Consider the following 12,365-nt stretch of genomic DNA (forward strand, 5'->3'; position numbering starts at 1 on the left):
AGTCAATATAAGACCATTTAGGCTAGCTTATATTTCACTTTTTGCGGTGTAGCCATAGCTCCTTATTCTGAACATATATGAACTGATCTAATATTCTCTCTGTGTCTGTGTGTTGGTCTCCATACAGGTCCTGTACAGGCAGGCCAGCAAATCCACTGGGATGCTGTTTACCACTGGGAAACGGTCCATAGACCTGCCCATGCACAAGGATGGGGACTACATAGTGGAGGTCAGGGCTCACAGCGAGGGAGGGGACGGGGCTGTGGCCCAAGTACGCATCTCAGGTAACACACCAATCAAATATCAACATAATACATTTACAAAAATGTTTAAGGCCCCTTTTAGAGGCAGAAATTAATATGACACAAAATGGAGGCTGATTGTGAGGAGGTGCTATAGATTAAAGTAACACACTGCCAACATAATCAAATCAAATCAAATGTATGTATATAGCCCTTCGTACATCAGCTGATATCTCAAAGTGCTGTACAGTAACGCAGCCTAAAACCCCAAAACAGCAAGCAATGCAGGTGTAGAAGCACGGTGGCTAGGAAAAACTCCCTAGAAAGGCCAAAACCTAGGAAGAAACCTAGAGAGGAACCAGGCTATGAGGGGTGGCCAGTCCTCTTCTGGCTACACTTGAGTGAAGCACTGTAATCCATCTGAAGTTGAATCCCATATTTGGTGCGGTGGGGAGATATCACCATCTTATCCAAGGCAGCTGGCCCTCCATTTGTCAAACCCCCTACATTATAATCCCCCCGGAGCTCTGATTCCCAGGAGTCTGTGAAATCAAGCTGTCAGGTGGGCCTGGCCTACATGATAACAGCTACCCAGGAGGGGGTTTCCCTCTTCCTCTTCTCACAAGACCCCCTCTACCCCTTGATCCATCCACCCAGACTCTCAGCCAACCCTCCATCCTCCACCCCATCCACTCAGCCAGTCATTCAGTCAGGCGGCCAGTCAGTCTGAAGTCAGTGGGCCATCACCGGGCTTTTGTAATGGACTTTAGACCAAAGCCTTTCCACCCATCTTATACCTCTATAATAATATACACTATGAAAATGTCAGTGACAGCTCCTGTCACATGGGCCACCTGGTTGACTGTGACAAATGGCTCTGGCTTTCGGTGGCCATCTTTAAAACTGAAATACTCCTGCTATTTTATGACAGCCCAGGAATCAGCTGTAGGCTACACAATGCACCCATCTATACATACATTTGGAATTGTGATCAGTTCACCAATGGCTTCTCTACTGGAGTGAGCCCTCGTGAATGTAGCATGTGTGGGTTGAACAGAGGTGAACTCTCTATGACAGTAAATGTTGTGTCAGCCAGCCACAACCGTCAGCCAGTCATTTACAGTGCATGTCATCGATCTCCAAATTGGATGTGGCACTCACATTTTGCCACTGAAAAAAAAAAAACTGACTCTGTCTTGCCATACAAATTCTAAATCCAATCTTTGGCTTATATTACATATTACACAGGTGGTAGGGAGAGGGGCCACTCAGAGTGGTACACAGCATGATATCATAAAACCATGAAGGAAAGTGGTCGAAACTTTGTCGCCAATTAACAACATAGAAGCATAAATTGCAGTGTGCACTCTTTTTTTTTAAACAATTTTCTAAACATATGATTTGATATCCACTACCTGCTCAAACACATTGGATGTGCGTATGTAATATTTTCCTATCGTGAAACCATACACAGGATCCCTAACAGAACAGACCAAATATACATGGCTTGGTTGATAGGTTAGAACGTTACCCAAAATGTAATTGAAACGTCACCATTGTGCCTCTGTCTGTCTCCCTCCAGCTGGAGGCGTCATGGCTGCCAAGTCCCTCAGCTTGGCCTCCCTGCTCCTGGTGGCTCTGCTCTGCCTGATGGGCCTCTGAATGTCGCGCCATCTTTATCTGTGAAGGAGACTCTGTGAAGTTGACGCCTATCTATGACAACTTTGGTTTCCACAACCTCTGGTTTCACCCCGCAGGCCAAAAACCCAGTTTCGAGGAATTAAGGCTCTGTTTGTGGAAAAAGACACAATACAAAATTTGGACAAAGAAGATATCTGGGATCTCTCTTATTTTAACCCTACATTATCTTTAAAGGAGGAGCGTCTAAGGAGGTCTTTCAACTTTTTCAATATGCCTTATATGTAAACGGTTACACTTATCTTTCACAATGCCATGACTTGCTCTTGACTGGGTGAGGTGTTAGTGCATAGGTACTACACAAAGATGGCAGGTAACTGTTTCCAACAATATTGTGATACAGGCCTTTCTTGTTCATTCATGAAGGTACAGTAGCTTCAAAGTGTGTGTTTTATTTGATGTATGGCATTATGGACAATTGTTACAACATAGCATTCCACATATACTGTATATATAAGCTTAGCAGGTAATATAGCTGTGAAGGATAAGTGTATGAGTTTATGAAAATGTCTTTATGTGTTTTAATTGCATTTCAGTGGCTTTTTCTTTCCCTCTTTCGTTTCTTTTCAAGATGAATTACACCATCCCCTTACAGAGGTACAGTCAAACCACATCCTAAGATGTATCTTATCGAACATCATCAGACAAAAAGAGCAATTCATGTAATACTAATATAATATATGCAACGTATATGGTTTTGCTATCGAATAAGTACATATAGCCAGTACATATAGCTTACTATTAACGCTGTAACTTCTTTGTTCAGAGAAACATTGATTTTTTTTATCTCACAAAAACATGCTTATTTCCAACTCATAACATTCTCTAAAATGAATAGACCAGTTTACAAGTGTTTGCATGTCGACATTGTTATCGGAAAGATTTTCCTGACAGAACAAGAGAAACTTCTCAGCCAGAGTGACGCGAGCATTTTTAGCACATGTGTATGTAAAAGTTGAATGTATTGACAAACTGTTGGGAACAAGAATTAGCTTGAAAACATATCAGACCTGCAGTTTGTATATATCCATAAAAATTATGCTGATTCATGATTTCGACTGGCTGAGAAAAGCTGCCTGCCTGTCTGTCTGTCTCTTATCCGGACTCCCGACAAGTTCGAATATTGAAACAATGTTGCAAATATCTGAGAGACAGACAGCAAGGTTTATACAAATCTCCGCTGTTGAAAACTAAATGTTAGTCTTAAAGAAATGTGAGATCATGTCTAGATGCTTTTTATAGTGGAGATCAAGTTTATAAATTGTGACCGACCGGCTTAAATCGGTCTCAAAATTTGAAGTTGTGTTTTGTACATTGGATAAAAGTGGAGACTCAGAGCTACAAAATGGTATATCATACACTGCATTTTGAAGAACAATGGGAAAGTAATTCTGCTTTGAAAGTTGATAAACTTGTAAACTCACTTTTGAGAAAATGGCCTTTGAATGTTTTGGTACCTACTGGAGAGCTCTCCTTTGTCTACACCCATGCAGCATTGTTCACACCCTCTTAAAATGGGTGGGGCTAAACAATGAACCATAATCCCAATCCATAGAGTACTAGCAATACAAAACGATTGTCATAGCTAGCTAAAGTTACCCAAATAGGTTCAGTGTTAGCTAGTTAGCTTGCTAACATTAGGCTATAACTAGCAATGCGAAATGGCATTCTGATATAACATTGAAGTTACTACACACAGATCATAAACATAATATTAGCTAGCGGGCCTGCCATCTAATGTCAGCTAGCTCGCTAACAGCAAGCGTTAGCTTGCAATGAAAACAACTTTCTGACAAAATTATAAACGTATAATATCTGAAACTGTAGCTAGACTCTTACCCGTATACATGGACGAATGCTTCACGGCAGATTGCAACCCCTTTCATTAAATAAGACATCCTGTTTTGCTTGTACGCTTTTTTGCCAACGCTTACTGACATATTTAACTGCTGTTATTCTGCACTCTGGCACACTCAGACAAGAGTGCTCTGAAACAGTTGTTGCAGTGACATTCTATTGAAATGGATACTTGCATAGTTGGAGTCTTTTGTTAAGTTTTACTACACGATAAATCAAATAAAAAAGCCGTGTTAGATAGGATTACCTAGACATAATGACCAGCTCAAATAGACAGAAGCCTGCTATATGGCAGACCAATCCAAACTCATCTCTTGGCATGTCCAGCCCACTCATTATCTCAGCCAATCATGACTAGCGGGAAGGTTGCTGTCTTTTTAACCAACTGTGCTCGTAATTTAACAATTTTATTTGTATAGAGCCTTGCAAAAGTATTCATCCCCCTTGGCGTTTTTTTCCTATTTTGCTGCATTACAACTTGTAATTTAAATGGATTTTTATTTGGATTTCATGTAATGGACATACACAAAATAGTCCAAATTGGTGAAGTGAAATGAAGAAAATTACTTGTTTCAAAAAATTATAAAGAATAATAAACGGAAAACTGGTGCGTGCATATGTATTCACCCCCTTTACTATGAAGCCCCTAAATAAGATCTGGTGCAACCAATTACCTTCAGAAGTCACATAATTAGTTAAAGAAAGTCCACCTGTGTGCAATCTAAGTGTCACATACCTGTCACATGATCTCAGTATATATACACCAGTTCTGAAAGGCCCAAGAGGCTGCGACACCACTAAGCAAGGGGCACCACCAAGCAAGTGGAACCATGAAGACGAAGGAGCTCTCCAAACAGGTCAGGGACAAAGTTGTGGAGAAGTACAGATAAGGGTTGAGTTATAAAAAAATATCCGAAACTTTGAACATCCCACGGAGCACCATTAAATCCATTATTAACATTTTTTAAGAATATGGCACCACAACAAACCTGCCAAGAGAGGGCCACCCACCAAAACTCACAGACCAGGCAAGGAGGGCATTAATCAGAGAGGCAATAAAGAGACCAAAGGTAACCCTGAAGGAGCTGCAAAACTCCACAGCTGAGATTGGAGTATCTGTCCATCGGACCACTTTAAGCCGTACACTCCACAGAGCTGGGCTTTATTGGAAGAGTGGCCAGAAAAAAAACATTGCTTAAAGAAAGAAATAAGCAAATATGTTTGGTGTTCGCCAAATAGCATGTGGGAGACTCCCCAAACATATGGAAGAAGGTACTCTGGTCAGATGAGACTAAAATTGAGCTTTTTGGCCATCAAGGAAAATGTCTGGCGCAAACCCAACACCTCTCATCAACCCAAGAACACCATCCCCACAGTGAAGCATGGTGGTGGCAGCATCATGCTATGGGGATGTTTTTGGTGGCAGGGACTGGAAAACTGGTCAGAATTGAAGGAATGATGGATTGCACTAAATACAGGGAAATTCTTGAGGGAAACTTGTTTCAGTCTTCCAGAGATTTGAGACTGGGACGGAGGTTCACCTTCCAGCAGGACAATGACCCTAAGCATACTGCTAATGCAACACTCGAGTGGTTTAAGGGGAAACATTTAAATATCTTGGAATGGCCTAGTCAAAGCCCAGACCTCAATTCAATTGAGAATCTGTGGTATGACTTAAAGATTGCTGTACACCAGTGGAACCCATCCAACTTGAAGGAACACTGGACACAGTTATGTTTTGCCTTGAAGAATGGGCAAAAATCCCAGTGGCTATATGTGCCAAGCTTATAGAGACATACCCCAAGAGACTTGCAGCTGTAATTGCTGCAAAAGGTGGCTCTACAAAGTATTGACTTTGGGGAGGTGAATGCATGCTCAAGTTTTCATTTTTTTTGTCTTATTTCTTGTTTGTTTCACAATAAAAAATATTTTGCATCTTCAAAGTTGCAGGCAGTTGTGTAAATCAAATGATACAAACCCCCAAAAAATCTATTTTAATTCCAGATTGTAAGGCAACAAAACAGGAAAAATGCCAGGGGGGTGAATACTTTGGCAAGCCACTGTATTTACAGATGGAATACAAGTTTGTTATTAAGGCTCATGAAAGTTCACATGTTCGAGAAGTCATTTCTGCCAATGAACGCATTTTGATAAATAAAAACGTTTAAGTTCAAACAGCTCTCCTGTGAAGTAGTGACCTGCGACATACGCCTAGTTGCCTGACTGGGCTGATAAAACAGTGGATTGTGCAGATGGAACAGAGGAAATAGGCATTTTAACGTCATAGATTTAGCTGGTGGTAACTTGTTGAATAGACACCGGCTGAAATGCGGTTTTAACCTGTCTAGGATGAGGGTGCCCCCCCCCCCCCACTGAAAAGGCAGAGCCGCGAAATTCAAAAAAAATATTTTTTTTAAATATTTAACTTTCACACATTAAAGTCCAATACAGCTAATGAAAGACACAGATCTTGTGAATCCAGCCAACATGTCCGATTTTTAAAATGTTTTACAGGGAAGACACAATATGTAAAGATGTACATCTATTACCTAAAAACACATTAGCATAATCCACCATCTTTTATTTGTCCACCAACACCAGTAGTTATCACCAATTCGGCTAAACTAAGATATTTATAGCCCCTAACCAAGAAGAAAACTCATCAGATGACAGTCTGATAACATATTTATGGTATGGGATAGGTTTTGTTAGAAAAAAGTGCATATTTCAGGTAGATGGCATAGGTTACAATTGCACCCACCGTCACAAATGGACTAGAAAAACTACATTGAGCAACGTGTTTACCTACTTACTAATCATCAAACATTTCGTAAAAATACACAGCATACACTAATCGAAAGACACAGATCCTGTGAATACAGACAATATTTCAGATTTTCTAAGTGTCTTATAGCGAAAACACAATAAATCGTTATATTAGCATAGCACATAGCACATAGCAGCCCAGCATTGATTCTAGCCAAAGTGAGCGATAAAAGTCAACATCGCCAAAATATATTAATCTTTTCACTAACCTTCTCAGAATTCTTCAGATGACACTCCTGTAACATCATATTACACAATCCATATAGAGTTTGATCGAAAATGTTTATATTTAGCCACCAAAATCATGGTTAGACAATGTGAAATGTAGCCAAGCTGGTGAGAAAATGTCCGTGCGCCACTTAGACAGTGATCTACTCTTATACATAAATACTCATAAACGTGACTAAAAAATATAGGGTGGACAGGGATTGATAGACAATTTAATTCTTAATACAATCGCGGAATTACATTTTTTAATTTATCCTTACTTTTCAATACAGTTTGCGCCAAGCGAAGCTACGTCAAAAAACATGGCGTCCTAAGCCACTAACATTTTTCGACAGAAACACGATTTATCATAATAAAAATGTCCTACTTTGAGCTGTTCTTCCATCAGTATCTTGGGCAAAGGATCCTTTCTTGGGAGTAATCGTCTTTTGGTGGAAAGCTGTCCTCTTGCCATGTGGAAATGCCAACTGCGTTCGGGATGAACTGGAAGCGTGCCCAGCAATTCACAGCGTTTCAGAAATAAATGTCCCAAAATCGCACTAAACGGATATAAATTGCTATAAAACGCTTTGAATTAACTACCTTATGATGTTTTTAACTCCCATAACGAGTAGAAACATGACCCGAGTAATATTACTCCCTCCACTAATGCTTGGAACAGGTGCGGGTCGGTGTCCTCTAGGCGCATGACGCAGCTCCAAAAGAGTGACTAGCCTCAGGGTTTTTTAATTTGTAGTGCCTGTGAACGCGCAATCGACCCCATTCAAATCGTCATCACGTAAAGGCATCCAGGGGAAGACGTAAGCAGTGTCCGTATACTCATAGCAATAACAGTGCCCTTTTAACTGACTCCAGATCAGGGGCCAAAATTTCTGAAATCTGACTCCATGTCAGGGAAATTGCTGTAGAATGGGCCCTGTTCCACTTAGAGACAAAATTTCAACTCCTATAGAAACTATAGACTGTTTTCTATCCAATAATAATAATAATATGCATATTGTACGATCAACGATTTTGTGGGAAGCCGTTTCAAAAATTACACGATTAGCATAAATAGTCACAACAGCGCCCCCATCCTCAACAGGTTAACCAATCAGTATTCAGGATTAGACCCACCGGTTGTAAAACATGACATAAACAATGTGTGACAGTGGTGTATTTGGTTTGCTTGTCAGGACACCTAACTGTCCTGTGACCGTCGCTTTGCCATAACATGTGTCCAGTGTTGTAAGCATGTACACTTGGAGGAACCATATAACTAAACTGAGTTTGGAATCATACAAATAGAATTATAGAATGGGTATTTTCCCTTCGAAGGATTCTATTTATATGGTTTGAATATATAGAGTACATTGAGCGCAAAAAGGTTTTGTTTTGACTGTATCAGACCTTAGTGGTAGACTACATGCTGGTGCTTTGTAAAGAATGTTTTGCATTTTGTTTCATCTTTTTAATGTCTCATTTATTTTATTTTATTTTTTAAATGTTTCTGCCATTTTTAATCAACGTCTCAAGTGTGAGTGTCACTATCAACAGTGATGCAGTGACTCTCACTCAGTTCAGTAAGTAACCGTGCAATGACTGTTTGAATCTTGAATGGCTATTCAAATTGTATTATGCGTAACACAACCTGCCTAGCTCCTATAACAGTTGTACTATTATTGTGTGTCGTGGTCCATAAACTGGTGCAACTACAGATAAACAACACAAACTTTCAATATCCGTATCAGAGTCCTCCGAAGCTCATACATTGGTCCTGCTATGTTTGGAACGTTCATTTGTCTTTTTATTAACAACATGAGAGTTACATGTTATCAGAGAGATATATAGAGTATGCATTATCAATCGGTGTTGTTGTTCATCACTATGACCCGCCACTGGTTAAACAGTAGAGATGTTATTACTGTTATTTCCCTGCGAGAAGTATAAAAATGCAGATTTCTTTTTTTTATTTCTCCCTGAATACATGTTCGGTGTGATGCAAGCCATGCTTTTACTAGCTCTGGTCCAGGGTGTTCAAGTGGCGTACTCCGCAAGGCTCAAGCAGCGCCCTGGACCCAGAGCTATGCTTTCTGCATACATTGTGACTCTATCGACGAAACACCTACCAAAGTGCTTTTCCCGGTTTCCCCTCATGCGACAAGTCATTGAAAGAGTTGCCAAATGCATGAATGCCTTGAACTTTGATATTTGGAAGGAAATGTGCTATTACTACATCCTAACATGCATGACATTGGAAAGTAATTATAGGCCTATATGGTAAAGAAGCTCCATCCATACATTGCACTGAGTCAACTCATTATGCATACAGGCAACTTCCTATCAGCTTCATATGAACTCAACATGCCTTTGTGGCAAATAATAATAAACATTCATTCCATTATGAATGACATCCCTTTATGTCAGCGACTGTGTGTTATGTGTACATACTGCACATTCTATAGATAAGCCTAACGTGTGCATTAGTTGCCTCATCAAGCCAGTCATCTCAAGGGGAAGTCTTTGGAGGGCCGGATTGCAAATGTTTTGAAACTTTCCCAAAATTCCCAGCTTTTCCAGAAATCCCAAATGGAGAATTCCCAAGTTTTCCAGGTAATCCATTTTTTCGACCCTAATGGGGGTTAAGGTCTTACAGAAAGAACCTAAACTGACTAAAGGAATCTCACTCGTTCAAGTTCAGTAGGCCCTACTGGTCAGTCCTGCGGTCGGTCTCTTGCATTACTGTAAGATGGGTTGGGCGTTGATGACATCACCGTTGTTGATACAGCAGCAGTGTTTGGCTGTATGTTCAGTGCTGTATTCATACTGTACTGAATTGCACGTGTTGAGAGGGCTGAAACTGGACTCTCCAATTGGCTGGACATAAAAGGAACAATAAAAGTTTAGGTAACTATTCATTTAAGGTGACTTGTCTCTTTTATATATTGTCTTGAATGTCCATAGGCCGACGGAAGTACAGAATGTACAGTGAATAAATGAAGAAAAGACAAAACTCTATGTACACCAAATCAAAAAGTCTCAGCTGATTAAACATAAGATCCTTGAAGAGCTAAATTAAATTCCAGAAAGCGGTGTTTTGCATTAATTAGGCCTAAAGTAGCTGTTCCACAGCCTAAAACCCCCTGGATTTTGGGGCAGTAAGTTGCTAATTCGCTAAAGTTGTCCGTGATCAGATTTGAACACGCATCCTTTGGGTTGCTGGGCGTTCATGTTATACACCCATCCATACACCCTGAACAAACACCCTCCTTTTTTTTTTTTTACTTAAGTAACCTTCTGTCTTGTGTAACCATATCAAACATAACATATTATACTCATTTGACTGTCCCGGATTTACATGTATTATGTTACGTCTAGTCTATGAGACCAGGCTGCTAAAACAGACTCCATTAGATTGAACTTGCCTATTTTTTTTTCTTTGGACAATAGAATTTGGTCCAATAACAGGGGTAAATTATACTCAAACCTCACAACAGTTAAGTATCTCAAATAATAACATTGCATTGTGAACAGGAATAAATGGTATGTATTCCCAGTAAATATGTAGGCCAGGAGTATTAATATTTACCAATACAAAGACAATAATAAACATAATTGAATATTAGGCAAAGTGGACCTCCCCAATGGTGTCACAACAGTCAATAACAGTGTGTACCTCTGGACGAGGATGCCCTTTGGCAGAGCGCAGGAAAACAGCTGATCAGAACCTATGTTGACGATATGTTTCCTAATTCCTACTGAGTAGTAGAATGTGTTAGAAAAAAGCTTTTTTGAAAAACAATTTAATTCCTAAATCTCCTCTTGGGGTCTTTACCACTGAGGGCTAGAGGTGGTTGACTCTAAAACTGCTGATATACGGACTTCGCACCGAACGTGATTTTTCTGAATCATAAAGCTCTCTCTGCACAATGCAGTTCTTCCTCAGTAACATAGCTGTGGTAGACCTTTTTGCCGGGGTTTCAGGTTTTTAAGATTTGTATTTAGGATATCGTCATGTAAGAGTAGGTCTATATGGTCTAATTGTGAAAACATGTCATTCCCGTGTTTCCTCTATATCAGTGGTCGCCAACCTTTTCTGAGTCAAGATTACTTTCTGAGTGTGAATGCAAGCAGAGATTTACCGCTCAGATTTTTTTGAAACATGACATAACGTAAGCCTATGCAACATTAACCAATTAAAAACAGTACTGTAGCAATGAGGTTTGCGCAGTAGGCTATAGGCCCAATTCCTTACCACTATGCTTGAATTGCCCTGCCAATGTTGTTCTTCTCGGACCATTTAGAAATTATATTTACAATATTTTGGCATATGATTATCGCAGTTAATATATCATGCGTTGTATTACTTTTGAGGCACAGCTGACTGAGCATAATATACAGCTCTGGAAAAAATTAAGAGACCACTGCAAAATTATCAGTTTTTCTGGTTTTACTATTTATAGGTATGTGTTTGGGTAAAATTTATATTTTTGTTTAATTCTATGAACTACTGACAACATTTCTCCCAAATTTAGGCATTTATTTGCAGAAAATGACAACTGGTCAAAATATCAAAAAAGATGCAGTGTTGTCATACCTCGAATAATGCAAAGAAAATAAGTTCATATTAATTTTTAAACAACACAATACTAATGGTTTAACTTAGTAAGAGTTCAGAAATCCAGATTTGGTGGAATAACCCTGATTTTCAATCACAGCTTTCATGCGTCTTGGCATGCTCTCCACCAGTCTTTCACATTGATGTTGGGTGACTTTATGCCACTCCTGGCACAAAAATTCAAGCAGCTCGGCTTTGTTTGATGGTTTGTGACCACCCATCTTACTCTTGATCACATTCCAGAGATTTTCAATGGGGTTCAGGTCTGGAGATTGGGCTAGCCATGACAGGGCCTTGATCTGGTGGTCCTCCATCCACACCTTGATTGACCTGGCTATGTGGCATGGAGCATTGTCCTGCTGGAGAAACCAATCCTCAGAGTTGGGGAACATTGTCAGAGCAGAAGGAAGCAAGCTTTCTTCCAGGACAACCTTGTACGTGGCTTGATTCATGCGTCCATCACAAAAACAGATCTGTCTGATTCCAGCCTTGCTGAAGCACCCCCGGATCATCACCGATCCTCCACCAAATTTCACAGTGGGTGCGAGACACTGTGGCTTGTAGGCCTCTCCTGTAAGTTCCTTAGTGTTCAATCACCAACAAACTATCATGGTCCAAACACACCAAGACAGTCGTGAGGAGGGCACGACAACGCCTATTCCTCCCCAGGAGACTGGAAAGATTTGGCACGGGTCCTCAGATCCTCAAAGTGTTATACAGCTGCACCATCGAGATCATCCTGAATGGTTGCATCACTGCCTGGTATGGCAACTGCTCCAAGCCATAAGACTCCTGAACAGCTAACGAAATGGCTACCCAGACTATTTGTATTGTCTCCACCCCATCCACCCTTTTTACTCTGCTGCTACTCTCTGTTTATTCATCAAATGTATTTATAAAGCCCTTCTTACATCACC

At 40.2% G+C, this 12,365-nt stretch overlaps 1 protein-coding gene across 3 annotated transcripts in view; it reads left to right on the plus strand.

Annotated features, from left to right (window-relative positions):
* Positions 1-5,972, plus strand: part of LOC129866679 (contactin-1a-like) — a 120,953-nt gene extending 114,981 nt beyond the window's left edge. For all 3 annotated transcript variants that reach the window (XM_055939482.1, XM_055939480.1, XM_055939481.1), the window contains exons 24-25: positions 128-284; positions 1,825-5,972. In XM_055939482.1, the coding sequence (XP_055795457.1) occupies positions 128-284; positions 1,825-1,904 (237 nt within the window). In that variant the 3' untranslated portion in view covers positions 1,905-5,972. The remainder of the gene's footprint in view (positions 1-127; positions 285-1,824) is intronic.
* The last annotated feature ends 6,393 nt before the right edge of the window (positions 5,973-12,365 follow it).

This window comes from Salvelinus fontinalis, chromosome 12, assembly GCF_029448725.1.
Source record: "Salvelinus fontinalis isolate EN_2023a chromosome 12, ASM2944872v1, whole genome shotgun sequence".
In the NCBI taxonomy this organism is placed as follows: domain Eukaryota; kingdom Metazoa; phylum Chordata; class Actinopteri; order Salmoniformes; family Salmonidae; genus Salvelinus; species Salvelinus fontinalis.